Genomic DNA, 23,608 nt, shown 5'->3' with positions numbered 1-23,608 from the left:
GGAGGCAGAGCCGGGGAGGCGGGGGGAAGGAGGGGGCCGGGGCCAGGCAGGCACAGGGAAAATCGCTTTTGTCTCCGGCACGGCGAGCGGCGCAGGGGCTCGGTGCTGCGGCTGCCGGAGCCCCCCGCTCACCGCCCGCTCTGCTTCTACAGGCACCGCGGCGGCGCCGCCGGACTCCGAGGCTCCGCGCCGGGGAGCGGGCAGCTCGCCGGCTCCTCTTCTTTTTTATTTCTCCTCCCCTTCTGTTGGTGTTATTTCTGCCTTTTCGGCGTAGAGGATCCCCCCCACACACCCACGCTGTCCCCCCGCCCGAGGTTTCTTTTGAGTCCAGCCGGAATCCGCGACGCTCCTGGGGATTTTCCCACCCAAGCTGGGGTCTATGAGCGGAAAGGTGATCAAGCCCAAAGAAGAGAAAGATGCTTCCAAGGGTAAGGCAAGCGCAGCCGCTCCGATAAACAGCATGTTCCCCGGCCCGATCGCGGACAGCCCGACCTTACTGGGCTTGGGGGGGGTGGAAGGAGGGCAGGGGGGGCACCGCTCCGGGGAAAGTCCGTAGCTCTGGGGACCCCTGCCCCGGGCACAGGTGGGGAGTCGGCACCTGGCTGTGCCCGGCGTGCGGGGCGCTGCACCGGCACCTCGGCACGGGGGAGGGTGGCCCGGCTCAATGCGGCACCGCCGAAAGTAAGTGCCCCCCCACCAGCCTCCGCCGGGATGAGCCGGCTGGGCCTCGCTTCTTCCCCTGCCACTGGCCGGGCGGGTGCTCGGCGTTGCAGGCGGCCCCGGGCCCAGCCGGGGCGGTGGAGCGGGGAAACCATCGCCATGGAGACGCGGAGCCGGGGCACCGCAGGTGCCAAGGGGCGGGGGTTGCATGCGGACCCCCCCCCGCCCCCCGTTGGGGCTGGGCACCGACCCGGCTCGCCCTCAGGGGCGGCTGGAGGCATGCAGGGGAGGGGGTGCCCGCTCCGGGGGTGCATGCCTGGCGGGGTACGGTGCCCCGCTGCGGGGGTGCATGCAGGTGTCCCTCTCCGGGGGTGCATGCACAGGTGGCTCTGCCCCCAGCTCGGACGGGTCCCCCATCCCCCGCCGCTCGCTCTGCGGTGTTACCTGCGCTTAGGGGTGTAGGGGAACATGCGATCAGTAGCTGGTGTGTGTGCGCTGGGTTTGTCTCCAGCGAGTAGTTTTTCTGTGTATTTGTAGATAGGTCTGTACGTCTGCTCAAACGTGCATCTGTGCGGTGCTCTTGGGATACTCAATTGAAGGGTGCGCTCTTGGCCTCCCGGGAAGAGGAAAAAACTGCTTCTTATTTACCAGTTTTATAAAATGTAATGAGCGCTTTCCTGTCATTTAGTTCTTTAGCAGCCTGAGAGATCAAATCAAAACAGTTCTTATTATTTTTAAAAAACTTTTTGGTGTCTCGATTTTGAAAGTTTGTGTTTAGCACTGGATTGTTGAGACCTTTTTCTTTAATGTTCTTTTCCCCCTAACTCTGCCTTTGCAGATCTATGTTACATCTTTTGTTCAAAACCTTAGTTTTCATCAGCTTTTTTCTTTTTTATTTCTCCCAGCAACAAAATAAAGTTCACAGTTAAGAAACATCGCAAAACCTTATATTTTCTAAATAAATACTTTTTTTTTAAAGTCTTTACATTATTTTCTTTGACGTTGAGTGTTTTGTTTTTATGGTGGCCTTATTCACTAAGATGCTCTTTAAATAATTTATTAAACGATGCAGAACAAAAGATTCCCACCTTTCTGAGGAATCATTTTGCATGGTTTAGAACTGTGTTACAATCCTCCAGGTAAACAATCTACCATACTTGTGCTATACTTGCTTGAAAGCTTATTTTTTAAAATCAATCTTATGTATTCTGTTTTGTGCTACAGTTACAAGTTTTAATGACATTTTAACTTCATGTTTCAAATTGCCTGTTTATAGGGGGAAACGTGTATTTCAAAACACAAGGACAAAGGCGTTTGTATCTGCTGTTAATGAGTTAGTAATGACTTAGGCAAGGCTTTGATTCCTGTAGTGATAGTGTACTAGAAGGTGTATATTCTGAGAATCCCAAGAAAAACAGTTTATGCTGATACTCTGCTTCCAGCAGATGCTGGTACACTCCTCCAGCTTGTATTAAAACTTTCTCCATTATTACAAAGAGACAGTTTTAGGTACACATACGAGAGAGTTTGGTACTGCTATAGAAAAGTGAGTGATGGTTATGGTCTGTGAAATGTGCTTTTAAAAAGGTTCAGGTACAGTGGTATTTGCCAGTTAATGTATAGGCTGTATGGCCTTCTTTAGCTTGCTATGTCAGAGAGTAAAATAGGAAATGCTCTTTTTTTTCTGAATTACCTAAATTTTGTTTTGGTGATTGTGAGTGTTATTGCTCTTAGTGGAAATGTTTAATTTGTGTCTAGCCATAATAAAAACAGGATGATTGATTTTGTTGTTGGTTGTTATTAAACAGTGAAATAGTACTTTTTCTGCAAAGGAAGCAGCTGTACTGTGGCACTGGGTATACTTCAGTCCTGACAGGAGCTTGTATGTTTTGGAGTTAGTTAACCACTCTTTTAAACAATGTAATCAGGTGTCATATGAGAGTAGCTTATACAATATGTTCATGTACCCCACATTTTTTAGGATGTACAATGTAATTTTAATACCTGCTGTTAATACAGGTCTCTCAGGGCTATATTTGCATAATAAATGTGAGTACTTTCTTATTGAGACTAGTGTCAGCCTTTCTTACCCCTCAAGCTTTCTAATGCATTGCAGGTTGTGCATATGATGAGACTTTGCTGTATTTCTCTACAAAACTTGGGAAGGGGAACATTCAGCCCTAATGTAAGGTGCTGCTTTGTATTAGATGTTGAATGGCACTTTCTACAGCCAGCTTTTGGGGTGGGTCTTTGTAGAAAAGCCTGATTTATATGGAACCTTGAAAAGCTGTGTGTCTTGGTAGGAATCAGCACAATCTAGTGCAAGTGGTTACAGTCTTGCAATGGGTATTTTCAGTTAAATGATCCTGTTTTGTAAAGCCTGTGGTGTTGTCAGTGGAGTTGTGCAGGTGTAACAGAAGTACTAAAATCTGTTTTTAAACAAATAGGTTTTTCAATGTCTTTTCTTAAGCCAAAGTGGAAAGTAACTGCTCGCTGCAGAGTTTGTTTGCCTCACTTTGAAGTCCTGCCTAGAAAACCTGGTGATGACTGTTTCACTCAAAATTTGGCTGCTTTTAAAACTGTCTGCGGACGTTTGAGAATTAACTATCCCAATCTAAATAAAGCTTATGGATTAACATAGTGAAGGCAGGGATGTGCACCTTTACTTTCTGCAAAATGCTGGATTAACTGTGAATGTCTGTGTATGAGATTATGGCACTGCATTATTATTTTTTTTAAACTGTGTGAGGGTTAGTAAGCTGCAGGATGCTGAAAGCCCCAGTAGCCTCCAAGCTGTCTCACAAAGGTAGATTGGTAGATTGTGGCTCCAGCGTGGGGGTCACTTGTGGTGCAAGCAGCTTGGTTTGGAGAGCAGCCTTGTCCTGGCTGTGCTGGTGGTTTCAAGCATGGGGCAGGTTCCTGTGTCTCTTCTCACTTCGTGCTCTCTTTGAGGTTAGCAGGAGGATGAGGACCTGGGTAACAACAGCTCAGCATCCTGCAGTGTTGGTCTGGTGGTTGATAACAGCTCTTCTTCAATAAAGGTTAGTTATGTGCTCAAGAAACACTCCTGGGTATATTCCCATGGGCAGCAGCACGGTTCCCACCATTGGGTTCTTTTCCTGCTATGTAGCTGGTGTGTGGCAGGACAGATGACTTTCTCCAATTCTTCCTCAAAAAGCTTTTGCGTTGTGCTTGGAGAACAGTATATCCAGTGTGTCCCCAAGCGAGCCTTGGGGCTGTATCAGCATAACCCATTTTGAATTAAATATTTGATAACCTTCTGTTTGAGGGAGGGCACAGGGCAGTAGGAGAATATAGGGCATTAGAAAGTGAGCCGAGACCTGCTGAAATCCTTGTACTTTGGATCTGGGCCTTAAAGAGCTCATGCTGTCTAATATTACAGCTAGGCTCTTTCCAGAGGCTGCTTTGCAATTTGTGTGGCTCCTCCAAGGAAAACCAAGGAACGGAGTAGAGAGCCTGAAACAAAATCTGAGGAATAGATTCATCTGCATTTGTTTTTCTTTTTACCAGTTGGATTATGTTCTGTTGATGTGGGGAATGGGTTCTTTTCTATCACCATGCTCTCACTGCAAGAAACTTTGATAGCCTTGCCCAGAAGTCCGATAACCTCAGCTGTAGGCAGTGGGTAAATGTAGAACATATTTTATTCTTCAGAAAGCAAAACAGGAGTATTTTTTGACACTCATAGCTTCTAATCTGAGAAGAGTGTATTGAAATAGTGACAGTAAGGGTAAAGGCTTTGGAAGTGTAGGTACTATTCTAATTTAGCGACAGCAGAAAACAAAGCACTTAAAGAAAGCGCTTGGGAGGAAAAATAGAAGTCAGAATTTTGAGGTGTCTATTACTGCTTTTCCTGGCTTTATGGAAATATAGTATAATGCAACTTATGATTGAAAGGTCTGTAGAAAAGCTGACAAAAATAAAGCAGCTGATCTCAACAGTTATATTTCTATAGTACTGAATCATGAGACAGTAACTTACTTCAGAGACTGAAGACGAGCAGCGCAGAGGCGACATGTAAGCTGACCATGTCTTGGGCTGAGGCCACGGAATCAAAATTAGCAGCAAGTGCACACCCGTGTAAGAAGGGGGAAGGGAGCAGCGTGCCAGCACCTTATCTGCTGCTTGGGGAGCTCAGGTGGGAGTCAGGGCATTGCTTTGTCATTTTATCTGAGATTTGCTCACCAGTTCTTTTGCATCCTGGACAAAAAGCCCCAGCAGTCTTCACCAGCAGCAGCAGGTTGGCATCTGAAGTTGAGTCTCCATTCAGGCAGAGGTTTGTCAGCAGTACTTTGAGTCTGATTGTGGTCAATTGGTACTATTGAGTTACGGATCGGAACTTGTGTTTGTATTGTAAAGGTTTAATGACGCTAAAGAATGAGTAGTTAAACTCAATGGTTTTACTTTGTTCACTTCACATTAGAAAGCTCTGTGCCTCCTGTATGAAATCTGAGATTGCAGATCCACTTTGAATAGCTGCCTGTATCGCCCACTGGAAAGTGACAGCCAAAATCTGAGGTACAACCCACCCCATCCTGGATATTAATGCTGCAGGTTACAATTGATACTCGGCTCTTGGCTGAGGTCCTGGTCCATTCAGAATTCCCATTGACACCAGTGGGAGTTCTCTGTGTCTGCCTGTGGCATTGCCTCTGATTAGTGGGTGGTTGTTAATGTCCCCATGCTTGGAATATTTACAGTAACTACCTCCTGTTATGACTCATTATCTGTGACTATGGTTCCAAAACTACAGTAACTCTTTATAAAAGATACATTTATGAAAGGAACATCCTTCCCTCTAAATCCCAAGGTGGTGGTCCCTGACATCTGTTTGTAAAACACCAGCAATTAAAAAATGCAAGTGGCCTTTGAGATCAAGATGCCAGTACATTTGCACTGATGCTTTACAATGGTTTTCAGTGTTAGCTGAAGAAATCCACAGCAAGGCAGTATTTTTAGGGACACACACCAGACTTCAGGGCTTGTTATAAAGCATGTTCTTGTACGGCTGCTATCCGTGGCAAAGAATTTGTGTTGTTTGGCATGTAGTAAAAGATAGTAATCTTTTTTACTTCTAGAGCAAAACTTAATAATAGTTGCTTCCTGACAGATGCCAGATCTCATCCTAAAAGGAAAAACTCCCAGGCAGATGAAGCCTGGAGGATGAGTAGCCCCAGAGAGCATTGCAGGGGGCTGAAAAGGGGTCAGTACTGGCATCCACAGCAGATGCATAAGGATTTGTATGGCTCAGCCTTCTGTTATCTCCTCTCTGTGGCCACCCACAATATGCTGGAGACTTTCCATTAGATGTATTTGTGCCATTTACTGTGATTTCCTGCAAGGCGTTGATCTTGCCCCTACGCTTTGGGAATTTTCTGCTGCAGTGTAGTCTTGGGTCAAATGAATGCTAATTTTCTTCCTCTTGTTCCTCATTGTGTGTTACTGCTACAGTGTGTTTAGGAGAAGGGATGGCTCCAGAGTTGCATGAAACACTTCCTCAGGAGCAAAGAGGTGGCCAATCGTGTTGCTCAGTCTCTTCCCTGCAAGCAGCGCATGTTTTTATAAAATTCCCTGTGAATATAGATATGTGGTCAATCCTGTGTACAAACAGAACATTTGTAAATCTGGGAGGACAAGCTTCCCATCCAAGGTGACCTACAGCTGAGTATTTTCAGACTAGGACCTTCGTGAGTTAACATCTATTAGAGATGAATTGCTCTGATTACTGAACGCTTTTATAAATCCAGTGGTTTCAGATCTATTTTGTGAGACTGAAGCTTTCTTAACCACTTGGATCCCTCTTAGTTAAGCCTGGCTCTAGGGTCTATGTGCCCCAACCATTGTTTTTCTTTCCTCAACTATGTCTCTTGGCTTAACATTCCCCACTTTTCCCCAAATGTGTCTTGGCCAAGCTTATGTCAAAAGAAACATGTTAAAAAAACAAAATGAAAAAACTAAAGGAGTATGTTATTTACAATAATAATGTTACTTTTTTTGGTGTGGTAACTTGGGTAAAGGATTTCCTTAAATTCTTGCTCAATATTTATATTGTTTTGCTGAGAGAAATGAAGGTGAAAATAATTTGAATTGCACCCTCAGGCAGGTAACAATTCAGTTCTTTTCATGAAGAGAGTGAAAAGTGAGACTGTTCTCCACTTAATTAGTTTTGTGAGAGTGATGTATAAGGCAAGGTCAGTGCTAAAGGAAGAAAAAGCTGGCATGGATTGAATGCTGCTTACGTTGTTTGAATAATTAGAGCATCACTCTGAGATGGGAGGGAGGAGAGGGACTGAAATGAAGTGAGAAGAAAAGGTATTCCTGAAATAGCAATTGAATTGCCAGTGGTCTGGGTTGCATCATGTATACATTGTTCAAGATTGACTAACTCTGAACTAGTGGTGGTTCATTACCTTTGACGCTGTGGTTGTGATTGTAGCTGAAATGAAAGTGTATTTATAGAGATTACTCTGTTCTGTGGCCCAAGTAATCTCTAGATATTTTTCAGCTGAGGCTTGACATAATTGATATAAGGCTCTGTTGATCTCTTTAAGAATAAATTGTTTAACCAGTGTTTGGTATTTTTGATACATGTACTTTTAGTTGCTACCCGATTTAAGACAAATTTCTTTTGTCTTAGCGGGATCAGATCAAACTTACGCCTCGTGTATTCCTCATCTGAGCTGAGTAGTCCACGGGTAGTTCTTGGCTTTTGCAAAGTGACTGCATCACTTCTGTGCATCGCTCTCTGATGCCAGCCCAGGGAATCCATGGCATTGCTGTACTGTGCTGGTGGGCTCCTGTCCCCCTGTTCGTGTAAGATTTAGCAACTGGGACTGGCAACGCAGATGTGGGATTTAATCAGCTGTAGTTGTAACACCCATGCGATTATTTTTCTAATCTTCTTCTTCCTCCATCCCCTTGAAAATATACTGTGCCAAGAAGGAAAACACTCATGTGGTGGGTTGACCATGGCCAGCTGCCAGACACCCACCCAGCCCCTCTCTCACTCGCCATCCTCCATGAGATGGGGAGAAAATGAGATGGGTCAAGATGATAACGACAGAGAGATCACTTACTAGTTACTGTCATGGGCAAAATACCCTCAACTTGGGGAAAATTAACTTGTTGCCAACAAAAACTGATGTTGAGCAATAAAGACAAAACCTTAAACATATTCCTCACTTGGTGACAGATGTGGGTTTTATGGCTCAGCCTCAACTGATGACAAAGGTAACCTGCTAATTGCACTTCTTATTAGAATGGGACAAGTGAAAGGAATGAAAGGGAAAACTCCCTCTTTCTCCTGGAACAAGAAGGCTGTTCCCGTGTGTCAGTGGTTTCATCTGGGAGAGGCAGAAGAGGGAGGTGATGGCTGAGAGTTCACCGGTTCTGGGAGGTTCATGTAGGTTTTATTCACATGCTTGGTTTAATTATAGAAGCTTAAGAGTTGTGAACGTTTTTCCCCTGCCCCTTGTAGCCTGTATTTGCAAGTCTGGTGGTGATTAGCACTAAATTGGTGCCTCCCCTCCCGCTCTGTTTTGTGTATTGAATCCTCAGAGTTTTTCCTTTTCTATTGGAGGTGACTTCTTTCCTCAAATTGTAGAAGTATTTCTGATTTTTTTGTTAAAAAATAAGAAATATACAATGGAAAGCAAGCATGAAAGAACCAGAAAGGAAAGCATAACAGGAGAGGACATGGGAGGACAGCTGATGGGCTAAGGGAGTGTTGCAGAATGAGCTCCACACAAACTGCAGCATGTCGTCTGCTCATGTTTGGACTCAAACACACTCTTACCTGCCCAGCAGACACACAAGTGGAGAGACCTTCTCTTTTTCTTTTTTTTTCCCTTAAATCTCTATGTAGTTCATTGATACCGGCTGCAACGTTTGTTCAAGTAGCTTAGGCTGGATTTACTTCCATACATTGTCAATGTGCTGTCAAATTGCTTACGTAGAAGCTTTTTTTTCTTTAGATTTTACATCTGCTGTGCATTTCAGTACAGCTATCTTTTATATTCAGTAGACACAGAAATTCCTTTTGTTGCTCTTACATCTCAATCTGCCCAAGCTGTGCTACAGTACTGCCTTGAAAATGTTAAATTTTTTAATTGTAATTATCTACAGTGCTCCAGACTGCTGTCACTTATACTTTGCTCCTCCAAGTGCTGCAAGAGAATAAAAAACTATGATGGAACCAATTGCCACTGCGAGTTGTTGTCACTTCTTATGGGGTGCAGAGCTGGAATACCTGAACTGTGAAAGTTTCTCTTCTAGCGAAATAAAGATGTGATGGTATTTTGGGGAGTGGTAGTATTGGTGGGAATTACAGGCGTATACATTTCCTGGAGGAATCATGACTTGCAATTGTTTGGGACCACCATGTAGAGCAGGTGCTCTCTCCAACCCTCCACCCCCTGCTGCAGATGTTGAAGTAATATTACTTCTGACTGTAAATAAGAGAAAGGTCTCTGCAACCAAACTGATGTGCAATCAGGGCAGGTTTGTCATGTGCTCTGCTTTATGTTTGCTTCTCATCTTGCATACCAGTGACTGAATGTTCAGAGCCTGCCAAAAATAGCGAACTGTTTTCAAGTGATTGGGGCAAGGAGAACTGGAAGGACTTTCATTTGCTTCCTTTCTTCCTCCTCTGCCTCATGTTGGCTTTTTGAAGAAAGAATGTGGGGTTTATTTATTTATTTTCTATGTATTTATTTCAGTGGAAGTCAATGAAAGGGGGTAAAAGTGAAATAAGTCAAAAGGAATAAAATAGCAGGAATCAGGAATCTTCCTGATCACCTAATGGGAAGGCTACAGCAGCAGAAAGAAGGTGAATGCCAGTCTTAGGAGCTGAGAAAAGATTTTTGAGATCAAGTGTGACCTGTTTCTCTTCTACCTGGTGTCGGGATACTTCCTGTCCAGGGAGTCCGATAAAGCAGTAAGTCTATTTTAATGCTGGAGTTTGCTCAGTATCTGGCCAGTTGAGCTTACAGGCTTGTGTTAGTGGGCCACTGGGGAGCGGCATCCTTGGTTTCTTTGGCTGGAAGAGAGGTTTTGGTCTTGTTTTGTTTTTACAAATCTGTCTTTGGGAGGAATTTCTATCATAAGATTTCTGTGATGTTGGGAGTAACAGACTGGTGTAAGTCTTTTCATATAGGGTATCCAAGTCTCATAAACAAGGATAGAAGAACATAGCAGGCAGGAGGAAGGTGGAATTGTACTTTTTCCTAGCAGCCCATTCCGGAACGGTAGACCTTCTTGTTCAGGACACTTTGTTTGAGTGGCAGCTGTGAACGTAGAGGCGAGCAGGATTATGCAGAGCTGAGAAAACAGTCAATTCTCTTTCAAGGCAACTTTCAGGGATTAAATATTTGTATTTGTTTCCCTATTGGGACATAAGCAAAACTTCTTTGAAGCTACTCAGGAGAAAGAGACATTGTTTTAAGGAAAAAGACATGTCAGGTTTTCTATCTGTGTCCTTGTTCCACTCGTGATCTGAGAAGCCCTCCAGCCAAAACCCAGGATGCTTTTGCAAGACTTTTGAGTATGACCAGAAAAATTGATTTGGCACTTCTGAATAATATCAGGAGTACATTTTGGCATATAACAATTTATTTATTTATTTATTTATTTTAAGGCACAATTTCAAGTCAGTGTTGAGGATGGCAGGAAGCTTTGTAGTGAGGCAGGGAGATGTTGCATATGTGCCTTTTGGACTGGAAGCATCTTTGTTTTGTTTCAATGCACATCGTATGGCCAAAGATGAACTTTCAATTGCTTTGCAATTTGTGGTAGGAATAAAAGATGCTGGGATGAGAAAGGAAGAGGGAGAAAGTGTGATGGAGTGGCAGGAGAAAGCAAACCCTGTGCAACTTTGAATGATAGAAAATTAGCTTTGAAAAGGCTGTGGAGAGAATGAAGAAGCTGAAAAATGTAATGGAAGAAGGGATATTATGGGCATAATTTATCACAGTTTCTGGGAGGGTAATAATAGCCTGGCTATGTATTTTTCTCACTGCAGAGTGTGGATTTATGAAGACTGTAAAAGAAGCAATGGGGTAGCTGAGGCAGGAGGTGATCAGTGAGAGGGTTTCAGTGGAGCCAGGGTCAAGAGAGAGATGAAGTGAGCGATGGCACAGAGATGGAGATAGAGAGGCACCGGGAGGAAAAGAAGCTTATGAACTCACTGCAACTCCAGGACTTTTCATAAGAGGACCAAAGATATGGGCTTATCATCACTGTTGGCAGGAGCTGGCAAAACCATGAGCATTTGAGCTCTTGCAAATACTGAGCGTATAAAGGGAAATATGGCTTTGCATACCAGGTTAACTCACTGAGTTGATTACCTAAGTAGCTTTTCCGCCAGTTGGGAGCTTTGCAGATTGTCAGAAAAACACCCAAATCGTAAAGTGGCAGGAGAGGCTAAACTTCTAATTAAAAGAGACAGAACTGGGCCTACAAACAAACAAAAATTGTTTAATGGCTACATTGAAAATAGAAGAAGGGAGACACAGCTCTGTGTGGTGTGTATATACATATAGAAAACCTATCCTGTACTGGCGCCAGGTACAAGGGCTACTCTAATAACCAGTCCTGTGAAAATCCACATCTGGCACCAGTGTCCGTGAGGCTTGTGACCCCAAAAGTGAAATGTGGGGTTATTACTTGATTTTTTTCGAAAGCTGGGGAATTTCACAGAGACTGACACATTTACTAGTATGTTGAAGGTAATGTGTAGACTGAGGGATACACAAATTTCCATTGAATTTAAAGTGTGTGCTACTACAAGACTTACCTGAATAATTATCAGGTATAATTATTTTGAATTTGGTGGTCAAATCTTGCTTTCACTGATAAAGCAGTAGTAGTAGATAGTAGTAGAAAGAAGATTTAGACACTTGTATTTTTTAATGCCATAAATGGGGTTAACTTCTGTAGTAGTATTGACAACAAAGAATCACCAACAGCCCTGTCTGTGAGACTCTTAGCAGTAATACCAGACTGTAGTGAAAGAAGATGAGTTTGACAACCTACAACACTCCAAAAAGCCTTGACAATCTGTCCTGCGAGGTGCTGAATGTCTCCTATTTTCATTTGCCCAAAACCACTTAGCAGTCTGGTCTGAGCCCTGTATCAGTGAATGTGACATATCCCTGTTCATACTATCACAAATTCGTACGTTAAATGTATTTCAGAAGGAGCAATGTGTATAAGGAATACTGAGTGACAAAAGGTTTATAAAAGACACCACCAAAATGTAGCACACTTTCATCCTTCTCATTCAAGCCTGCATGAATGTGCTGTTTGTCAGGTAGTCCCTCTGTCACTAAGAGAAGATAATGCATTACTCTTCTTTCATAAAGTTGTTAAAATGGTTCCTATTAATTCATCAGCAATTTATTCCACTCAGTGTAAAACAGCTGATTCTTATATATGTCTTTTATTGAAGAGCTTTTTCCTCATCAGTAGGATCTTTAATTACTGGGTTATTTTACTGTTCTAAATATTTTAAAGTATCACTGTGGATAGGATATGTGTTTGAATAACTCTACAGGTTAGATAGCTGTGTTTATTTGGGTGACACCTTCTAAAGAACAGAACTTAGACCAGGACTTTCTTGTCAGGTTGTCAGGTTAGATTGAAACATGGTTTGTGCTGCTCAGTATCAGTTTTGCTGAGTAATATCCTCAGTGGGAGTGTGATATGCTTTGCATTTTACAGTGCTGAGGTGCTGGCCGCTGTTGTGATGAATATTTTAAATGTCTTGTCTTTTATTTATTTATTTTTTAAGAAAAAGTATTTTTGCATTGAATAAATGTTGTGTTTTAAAATAAGCCTGAATTAGGCTAGTATAAACATTACATTTTGTACTGAGTCTTAATTTTGCGATAAGGGATTTGTGTGTGCAAGACGAATTGCCGTGATAGAGACTAAAGTATACAAGGCAAACTTAGCTTCTGAAATCCGATCTTGCAAACCAGCAGAAAACCCTGTTGGTAAATAAAAGGTAGTAGACTGCTGTGTTTAGTTTACATTCTCAAAGGTCTTCTGGAAGATGCTACACTGAAACAGTGTGGCATGAAATTTTACAACGTAAGATGCTGAATGGCCTTGGAGGCAGCTGCCACTTCTCAATTTCCACTGTATTATGGTAGTTTGTGCTTCAAAATTTGGCTTTGGGAACTATGGTATCAAAAGTACATAATTCAGTCTCTTCCATTCTCTTCATCTTTATCTCTTCGTCATTTATGTTTTATCTTTATCCACAAGCATAAAGATTTCTGACTCAAAGGTCTTGACGGATGGTTAATACCTTGATGGATATGGTGGGAATAAAGAATCTTTAAAAGGTGGTGGCATCAATTTTTGACCCTGTCTAAAACCACCACAAAGTATGGAAATATTAGTTTTGTGTGTGTTTTCTAACCAGTATTCAGATTTGCAATATGCTATAGGGTGTGTCTGTTATACAATGTAGAGAGAACGGCTCATGCTTTATAAATTCAAGCTAATACTACTTTGATTACTGCAAGTTTATTGCCAGATAAACAATAGCTTTAAATGGAACATGACTGTACTTGTAAGCTTAATACCCTGGCTGCACTGATATGAAAAAACAGTGGGTTGGCTTATGATTAGGCTCAGCTAAGACAGCATCTCAAGCAGTTTGAAGCTTATGATCAAACTGTGGGATGAAACCAGATCCGCCTTTGTTTTGAACTTTTAAGTCTCATGGCAATGGAGTGGGTTGCCCTAGTCTGCCTGGCTTTGTTTTTCAAGATGTAATTATTCCTTGCTCACTGACTTGAGTAAATCAATTAAAATTCGGTGTGTGTGTAACAAGGCTTTGACGTAAGCTAATTGATCAGGACATGCAGGCATAGGAGAAGGGTGCAGGGCAGATTTTAAAGTAGAAGACTGAAACCTTTAGGAGCTTTCTTTTGATATGGCATTGTGGTAGCCGAGTTTCCATCTTTTGTAATAAAATGCATTTTGCTAGGTGCTATGTTATTAAACATTCTTCTTTGCTTGTACTTGGCTTAGTCTTTTCTTCAGCCTGTCCTACAGGAATCAGGTTGTGTCTTGATTCTTTTCCCTTCATCTGGAAGAACAATTAATGGTATTTGTGAAGGAAACCTACACTGCAAAGACTCATGGTTGTCCATCTCTCAGTAGGCTAATATAGTTCACTAATTATTTCCTGTGCCTTGACTGCCTCTGGAAACTGGCCACTTTTTCAGTTTCTCTGCCTCTGTGGGATACTATCCACAAATTGAGGTAGGATGACAAACGTGTAAATCCTTCCTGTGCTGTTGTAAGGGCCTCATAAATCATAAGGACCTACTTTTGGTCAGCCTGAACCATTGGAGGGTACAGCAAAAGAAGACTGGGCACCTTGCTAGTCTTTCCTGCAAAGAAAAGTTCCGTCCTTATCCCCAAAATGGGCAATTGGTCTTATCTGCCATGTCTTAACACACAACTCACATGCACATCAAGCATACGTGCACAAGAAGAGGCAGAAAAATCAGCCTCTGGACCCAGCCTTCCACTTTGTCACTCCATGATATTTTTAGGGTTGTAATAATTTATCAGTCTTCTTTTCGTCCCCAGGAAAACAGTATCTTTGCTCAAGCTGCGTGTGAACTATTAGGAACTGATGAGTTGCGTTGTTTGTGATCCTGGATCCAAAGTGATGTCAGGTGTTACTTGCTGCAAGTTCTTCCCTTTCAGGCCCAGGGGAAGAGCTGATGAAAAACAGTATTGCCAAATCTTATTTTTAGCTTCTGTGCTATAGGGATTTTTTTGTTGTTTGATCATTTGGGTTTTGTTTTGTTTTATTTTCTTTTTTTTTTTTTTTTTTGATTTGGACTGCTCCAGTTAGGAGTGTTCAGAAAAGCATCATCCTGTATGTTTTTTCTGTCAGTATTACTTGGTGGTCCAGCCTGCTTGGCTAAGTGCCCTGTGGCTGATGTATCCGTGCTGTTGATGTGACTGACACGCTGCTCTTGTTGCAAGGTGTCTTGTAAAATAAGCACACTGCCTTAGGCAAAATTAATTTCTTGGTATTGATGTAGTTATTGCCTTCTTTCCTCCAGCCCCTTGCAGACATTACTGCTGTCACAATGACTACATTTTATTATCCTGGATGAAGCCAACTGACGCGATTCCATAATGCAGATCGCATGTAGATATGCAGGGTGTCCTTGGTAGACTCATCACATGGTTTGATGTGGCACTTGCCAATCTAGTGGGATTTTTCAGTCTTATTTGGTGTTAATATTCCCAGCACACTTGCTTTGCTTGGGTAGGTGAGAGGACTTGATTTCCACGGAATGTCTGTAGTGCTCTGTGCAAGGTGCTTTTATCACATGCCCGTTGAAAATGTTTCTCCTGAGAACATTTGGCTAAAACTGATTTAAAAATAAAAAACCCTATTGGTTGTGTGTGTGCGCACCTTTATTTTTTGGCTTCCCTTTAAGTTTTCCTCTTTCTGTCCTGCTTTTATTCTTGCTCTGGGCCAGGCTTGCTGTCAGACAGGTATGGCAAGTTGATGCAAAGTGCCCACAGTGTGGACCAAGCTCTCTTGTCTTTGTTTCTGTTACTATTAATGCCTTTCTCCATCTCTTCCAGCCCCTTCCCTTGTCATACTGATAGCTAAATTGGAAACCAACTCTACTCTAGCAGTATTTTGCCTGAGGTGCTAATAATTGACTAAAACTGACTGGGATCATAATTTTAATTGGTTTGATTTTTGCCATTGGCTTTAGAAAAAAAAGAGCTGGTTTAGTCCCTTGTCATATTTGGTCAATTTTATTAATCCATCTGTGGTTTCAAAAAGCCTCAAAGATTTCCAGTATTGAGAGGTAAACGTTTCAGGGTGAGTCTTACCCTGAAATGCTGATGTACTGGTGGTATTTGGTTTCTAGTGGGCAACAATATTCCTGTTTGGTCATGCAGAAAATTGCCAGTTTGAGGGGACATGACACCTATTGATTACTGTAAGTAGTAGTTTTTCATGTGAGGCTGAAGGTATTTAAATGTCGATTTTTAACTTTTGTTTCCGTTATACTACCTGTGATATTTTTCTCCTTGGATTGCTGGTCCTTGCTTTTAGAACAAATGGAGGATTATTCAGCGCCTGTAGCCACAGAGATGAGTGATGACATGTGTTTTTGCTGTGGGACGAGAGTAGTCAGTTTGCTTTAATTTTTCATGCTTTGATTCTTTGGCAAACACCAGAGGTGTTGGAACTACTCATTCATGCAAGAAATAAATTATACATGTGTACAGGTTTGGTGTCTGGAGGCATTTTCACGGGATGTGCCTTCAGGCATGCACCTTAGAGAGCCCAGATTCCTTATGCATGGACATCTATACAGTGAAAAAACAGATATCCTTCTCTACAGGTCCATATAGGCTTTTTTTCAGCGTGTTCCCACCTCCTGCCACCCCAGTTGCACTTTACTGTTCTCTTGGTTGGGCTGATCAAACAAATTGTAGATAACCTGAATACCAGTGAGAACTGTTTGAATAACAATACAACACCTTGACTAGCAGATATTGAATAAAAAACATGCGAGCAACCATGTCTTTCTGTCTATAAGGTCCAGTTGGGTGCAAACTTTGGCTGCCCCATGTTTGATGGTGTAGTTGTAGTTCTAGGTTGGGTTTGTTAACTGTGGTGGTTTAAGCTTGTATGAGAGGTGGTCAATGACAAAGACAATTCAGGCACTGTTTAATTTGAAGTTTTGTGTCCTTCATTTCCATGAGATATTTGTTCAGTTACATTATCTGCACATTGTATTTCTGAACTATTTCTTGCAGAGACCTATAACTGCGTGTTCTTCATACGAAAGCAGCATTGTTCTCTGGGGGAGATAATCAGTTAGTGACTTACTGAGTTCAGTTCTCACTGTCTGTTGTTGGCCTCTGTGGTAAAACTTGAATTTTAGTGGGTAGAGCAGAATTTTCTGTGTTTTCTCTCCTTTATGAAGGAGATGATTACTGGGAGACTTTTCCTTGCAAATAGATGAATTGGTTGTGATTATTTTTTTTCCCCTACCCTAAGTTATTTAAAAACCCTAATTTGTCAAGAACTGCTTTTTGTGCTATTTAAGCACCAAATGGAAATAGCTGTAATCTATACAGTCCATTATTAGAAGGCTCTTTTCAACAAGAAAACCATGTCTTTTTTTTTTAAATCAATTTTTTCAAAACACAGATTCTGCTGGCTGGTGCTGGACTTTGGATTTTAGAGGTGAAGGAGTTTGTGCTTTCCTGGCATGTGAAAAGCACTTTCTCTCACACCTTCATCAGGAGGAGCATGAGTCCTTTCCTGAACTGGTGATGAGGCCAAAGAAGGCTCCTGACTTTTTGTGATATTAATAGGCTGAAATGGAGGATGGGAGGCCTTGACTGGCATAGATGGGACCTGTGAGCTGGGATAAAATTAAGCCTTTAAACTATGGTTTGACACCACAAAGTGCTTGATGGCACTGAGGCTCCTGGGGCATCACAGACAGGACCCACCCCTCCACTAAAAGTTCATTTATTTTTCCTGCATCAATATTTATGACTCTTTTCCTGTTGTGCTGCAGGCATTAGTGACCCAGCTTAAGGGTACTGTGTATTTATGGGAGATGTGGGTGCGAATTAAATTGGGGTGTGCATGCGATGTCCAGGGCAGTTCACAAATCTGCCCCTGCTGTACACAAAATGTTGTGTTGTAGCCCTGCGGTAGGTATTGGATGTTCTGGGTAATTTTATTCACTTTCATCTCTAAATCTTCTGTGTTTTTTCCTTAAGTTAATGGGCTTCTTCAAGGAGGAGCTGGGTAAATAAGCAGGAGTATACAGGTGGTACAGTGAGATGATTTATTAGTTGTCTCTGATGTGAAGTAGTAATAATAATTAAAAAAAAAAAAAAACTATGAAACTGTGCATAACCTATCAGAAATGACATTTTAAAGAGTACTTATCTAAAGCCCAAAAAATTATTCCACACTGTGCCCTCTGCCTGAGAATAATGGGTATGATGTAAATTAAACCCTTCTGATCAGATTTAACCTTTTTATCTTCATAAAGGTGAAGAGCTGGCCAGAATAAGTTTATTGTAGTTGACTGTCATCCTAATTTCCTAGCTTTTAAATTTACACCAAAATGTAAAACCTGTGCTTCTGTGTTTCATGTTTGTTTCTTTTAAACTGGGTACGTGCATGTTTCTATGGGCAGGGTACTCTCTAAGTCGTTACATCCATGTGTTGAATGAAAAAATATCCTGTGCTCTGGTTTGAAGCAAAAGGGGTGGTGGAGTGTATTCCTGCAGTTGCGGAGCTACTAGATACTGATAGTTGTCTTCAAAATCATTAAGTCCTTTTCCAGCATAAAGCACATAATGTGTGGAAGCTTTCCTTAATCAAATAGTACCTATTTAATATTTCATATTTCAGGGGTTTCTTCTTTGCTTCATGTGTATGGGCTTCACCGCAGTGCTTTCACACTGAAAGTAGATCCCCCAAAAGACTAGATTTTCCAGGCTGCTTAGCTAAGCAAATTCTTCTCATTAATAATAAGGTCTGCACAACATGGTGCTTCTCATTTCAGTGGAAAAACTTTTCAATGACCGTATGTGTCCTCAAACTGTCTTTATTCCTTATATTGGTGGTTATGCAAGGAAATCTATATACTACTCCAACTGTTCATGTTTTGTTTGTGTTGTCACGTAGCAGTGTTGCTATTAAATAGGGAGATACTGATAAAACTTCTCAACAGATCAGGATTAGCTGACCGAAATTTGTAGCCTGAGCACTGAGTAGGCAGGCAATCGTGAAAGCAAAACGTCAGAGGAGAATGTGCATTTAACTGCTGACGTTCGGACAGGCAATACAGACTCAGGATTATACAGTTATTACTTGTCATTGACTGACTTGGGTTTTTGTCTTTCTTTTCATTTTTGTCTCCTGAAGACACTTCCAGGCATCTCCAAAATAGCATCTCTCTGTCCCTGAATATGTTTAGAAACACTTAGCTGCTGGAGAATCTTAGCATGAAATCTTAGTGCTTTTCATTGGAGGGGAGAGATTATATTAGTGTACCTTACAAGGGCACTTATTTTCCAGTACTATCACATGTTCATTATATCCTTTTCTGGGAAACCCGTCCCCCTGTGAAGTTTGTCTAATGCTTGTGGGGTTTTCTTTTGCCCTTGACATTTACCAACACTTCTGTGTTTTACTTGTCCAAGTTTTTATTTTTCTGTTCCTGGTAAATATGCTCAGGTTAAATCCACAGGTCTTCAGTAATGCATCTGTGGTGGAGTTGTTCTGTAAATACACTGTGTTTACCTGGTTATTGGATGTTTTATGTGTGTGTGTAGTGCTTTTGACTATTGGGTGGCTGCAAGGAAAACAAACAGAGGGGAAGGAAAGTGTCTGGAGAGGAGCAACTCCAGCAAATGCCTGCGAGTTGTTAAATGACAGTGGTAAAATGGAAAATTGAGAAAGATCAAGAGCCAGAAAATGTATAAACTTTTTTTTTAGTTTTTTTTTTTTTAATAGGAGACCCTCCCTACACACAGCTTACACCTTTTTTCCTAAGTAACTTTGTTCTTACTACAGAGTCAACATTTCTGTGGTTTGGTGTTTGTTGTTTGGTGTGTGTTGTGTGGTGGTGAGTTGTTGTTGTTGTTGCTGTATACCAGTGAATTTGGATTTCGAAGGATGGTCATGCTGGGGAAAGGCCTCCAAATGTACAGGACCTACCCACACCATGGGATGCTGAAGTACCCTCTGTAGAATGGAGTGAAAGCACCTGCAGTGCACACCAAGATGCTCTGCATTTTGTGATTCCAGCTGAGAACAGGCATGGAAAAAACACAACTCTGTGCAGAGTCACAGCCTGGGGACCTGGAAGCTGTGTGTCTGTCAGCTTGCTGCTGGATCCCATAGCTTAGCCCTTCCTCCAACTTGAATCTACAGATCCCATTTGGAGGGGAGCTGGCACTTGCCTGCAGCATTCTACAGTGTGATGTGTGGTGCTGTGCACCCCTAAAAGTGCCAGGAAAACAAAGTGATGCAGGTAATGTTGGTATTATTAGAGAGATGCAGTTTAAAATTTATACTTAAACCTTTCTACATTGAAATACCAAATTTTTCAGCAGTGCATCAAACATGCTGCTCAACAAAGTCTCTTGATAAGGGCACAGATGGGTTTCTTGTCCTGTCTATCATGGGTCATCTCTGGTCTTTCGAACACTCAGGAAAATAGATTAAAAGGAGGCTTTTGGACAAATAGTTCTTGCAGGCTGATACAGGCATCTGGCACAAGAACGGAGAGGGAAGCGGTGCCTTGGGGAGGAATGTCTCCAGCCATTCACTGCTTCGTGGGTCCCATAGCAGCAGTGCCCTGGAGTTAATTTGGAGCTGGCTTTGCAGGCAAGCTGCTGCCTTGTGCATCAACACTAGCTTCCAGGTGGATTTGCACACCCCAGCTGATCCCAGGATGTTCCTCTGGAATTTCTCAGGGATTTTCACACTGTCTGTCTTCAGACCTCCTGTTGAGAGGCTGTCATGGGGGTGTGTGTCCTCGGTAGTCAGGAGAACTCTGAATCTGGTGCAGGCTGATCAAATCCAGCCTCTCTCTCTGGACTTAATAGACAACTTTGGCTTTTGGAGCTGGAGTGTGTCTGGAAATGCCCAAGCCCTTGTTTGTGCTTCTATGATCTATTATTCTCTCAGTTCACTCCTTGCTAACCCTTTTCTCTTCCTCAGGTCCCATCTCCTTGCTTGACAGCTGCCAACCTTTCATCTCTCCCCCTCAATGTCCTCCTTCCCTCCACCAGTGCTAACCATCCTTTTGCTAAAGTTGCCTAATTGAATAAGATAATTAGGTTAATTGAGAGTAATTGCCTATAACCTGCATTTAGCTTGGAGTTTGCTTCTGCTTTGTCAGATCTGGTGAAGGGGGTGCGTGCCAAAGACTTCTTCAATCTTTCTAATAAATTAGTCAAAAAGTGATATAGTCCTTTCTTTCTGTCCTTAAACCACCATGGCTATAGCAGCGCTGCACTATTAGGCATTAATTAATTTGTCTGTGCACAGAATAGGCCTATGACTGATGCAATTCGCTGCTTTTTACTGAATGTCTTGCAATTATGCTGGTTAATTGGAACTTTTGAGAGAGCTTTTAGTTGTTACAGATACGCAGGTGCCTTTACTATTTGTCCATAGCCCTGCATTATAACAACTTCAATCATCAGCCTGTAATGTCTGCATGTTAATTAGTCCTTTTGTGAGATGAGGTTGGCAAATGAATCTTCATCAAGCAACTGATGAGTACATCTGTGACTTTGTAATTTAAAACTAAGGTTAATAAGGCCAAGTCCTGGTGGGAATCCACTGGTGGTCTTTGTTGCAAAGGTAATGAGTCTGGCTTTCCAGTTTGCGTGCCTCCGTTTTTAAAGATTGGCTAAATCAGTAAGCAGAACCAGATGTGAAGGATATTATCCACTCTGTAGATGTTAATTACATCTCTGTAAAAATAAACAAATTGCACTTCTTCAGAAATACAGGTGCGTACCTTCTGAAACAAAATGTTAAGAAGGCTTGATCTCTTTCTGGTGATGAAGTTCTGTAGATATTAAATATATGTTCAAATGGGGCTGGTATTTCAGAGTACCTTTGTAATTACTATGCTGTCTTCAGGCTTTCATCAGACAAATTCTCTGTTCTTTGCTGTTCTGTTACCACTCATGGTTCACTTGAGCAGGCTTATTTGGCATCTGAGTCTTGTGTTAATCTGTGCACAGATGTGACTGTGGCCAGCGGCTGTGAAGCAACTGTCAAAGTCAGGGAAAACTGCAGTCACATATGGTCTTGTTCTGTTTTTCCTTCACAGAGGTATTAAAATGGTACCACTTTCATAGTGGATCCTTTAAAATATTAGTGATTTGTATTCTGTAGTGAAAACAAAGCCCAAACTGAAAGCCCAGGTGGGTTTGTGTGGCTTGTGTAATTCATCTGACTTGAGGAGAACAGAGCTGACTTGTTTGATGGAGCAGTAGCCCTCGAAGTTTGCCGCATTCTAGCTTGTCCTGCCCAGAAGTTGGGCTAAACCTTGGTGCTGACACCTGCACTCAGAGTGTGTTTCTCGCAGGAGGGGACACTTGCCCTTATGAAGAAGACAGTATGTTTCCTGGTGGGGTTTGCGTTTCATGCCTTGATTTAAGAACATCCTCTGCATTTCTTATTCCCCTGATTATCGATGTTGAAGATCTCGAAGACATTGTGGAAATGGCATTCACATGGCCCTTATTGGCATCAGAGGGATTAAAAGATTGGCTACAGCCATCTCTCTGCCTGAGCTGACTGTTGCTCATTTCTTTTGCCACCTGTGGCACTAACTTTTAAATCTCAGAATTAGAACTATCTAACATGTTGCAAGATAATTTCTTCTAGGTTTTCAGTGCAGCAAATCATATTTCACTATAACTCATAGCTTCCCTGTTAATCTAGTTTATACATACTCATTAACTTTGGAATAAATATTAAATTTTATTCTTGCAGTTACAAGGCAATATTAGTATATAACCTTAATCAGCTTTAATACAGAGTGTTAAGAAACATGAGCAGGATTTTAAATGGAAATGGTACACATTTAAATGGTACCTCTTTCCTATATAATTATTAGTTTGTATGCCCTATATATTCCAGATTGCATGTGAATTTTGTACACTGAGAAGTAATCAGAGGCAGAAGATATCTTAAAGGTAATAAACCAAAAATTGATTCATTACATTATTATATTCATTGAAACCAGGTGAAGACTCAAAAATATTTGACTTGCAAAGAGATGGGGGTAGCAGGGTGGGAAGGAAAACCAGTTGGGCTGGTAGTATGATAGCTGGTAACATATGGTCAAAATAATGCATATCAGACAAGTAAAATATTTATTTGTATATAAAAATGTAAGGATATACATAAACCTGTTACACAGATCTAGTGCTATTATTTATCTTGCTGCTGCTCATCACTCCAGCTGTTTTGCAGGTCCCATCTTATGTTTGAATGGGCACAGATTTGGGAATGACTTTATTTGGGCAATGTCTGCTGCAGTTGGCTCTGGGCTATGGGCTCCCAACCTGATGTGCAACCTTGTGGTGTGGTACCCGCACAAGCACAGGTGTAGCTTCCCTGCCTCTTACAGCAGCTGGGATTGAAGCCTTTCTGCTGAGCGTGGCTGGGGATATGAGCTCCGTCCTCATGTCATTGCTGCAGCAGAGTGGTTGCAAAGGTGAAAGTTCATGGTGAAAGATGATCTGAGAGTGGTGCCCAGCATGGCCAGTGCTGTCACACAAGGATGGAGAACCACCAGGGTGTGAGAAACTGTGGAATGGGTGTCTGAAGAGCTTAGTGCCCCTCTGCACTGCCCTTGTATGCAAAAGCTCAATTTGGAATGGGAACTGTCCGTACAGCGTAAGTAGAAATATCTGAACAGTGTTTAGCCACAAAAAGGGTCCTATACCTTTTGTTTTTTAATGGTTTAAAACTGAAAGGAAGAAAGATATTTTGGTTTGTGTAATTAAAAACTCTGGTTATGTGCCTTACTGAGTGACTAAGTGGCTTTGTTGCTCTAACACCATTATGTAAAAGTAATACAACTTCTAAGGGGTAGTATATACAGACATCTGGTTACTTTGCATTGGGAAGTAAGATTAATAGTTCAGACAGTTTTCATAGATGCCTATGGATTATGAGATTCTGTTACTTAGCACAATTATGAAGCTTAGCATGCAGTTCTGAAGCTGTTTTGACGAAACTGTAGATAGAGAACTTGAAGATGAGCTGTTGAAATACATACATTAAAAAGGAATATACTGATATGATCAGTACTTGCAAAACATTTGAGTGCAGGATGCTATGGGGGTCTGACTT

The 23,608-nt window shown here is 41.9% G+C and overlaps 1 protein-coding gene across 2 annotated transcripts in view; it reads left to right on the top strand.

The window, feature by feature from the left end:
• Positions 1 to 379: 379 nt before the first annotated feature.
• FGF13 (fibroblast growth factor 13) overlaps positions 380 to 23,608 on the top strand; it is a gene marked incomplete at both ends in the record, with an annotated part of 234,537 nt that continues 211,308 nt past the window's right edge. For both annotated transcript variants that reach the window (XM_080352638.1, XM_080352636.1), the window contains one exon: positions 380 to 428. In XM_080352638.1, coding sequence (XP_080208764.1) covers positions 380 to 428 — 49 coding nt within the window. The remainder of the gene's footprint in view (positions 429 to 23,608) is intronic.

This window comes from Nesoenas mayeri, assembly GCF_963082525.1.
Source record: "Nesoenas mayeri genome assembly, chromosome: 13".
Lineage (NCBI taxonomy): Eukaryota > Metazoa > Chordata > Aves > Columbiformes > Columbidae > Nesoenas > Nesoenas mayeri.
The sequence above is the reverse complement of the archived record's forward strand: the minus strand, read 5'-3'. Positions and strand labels throughout refer to the sequence as shown.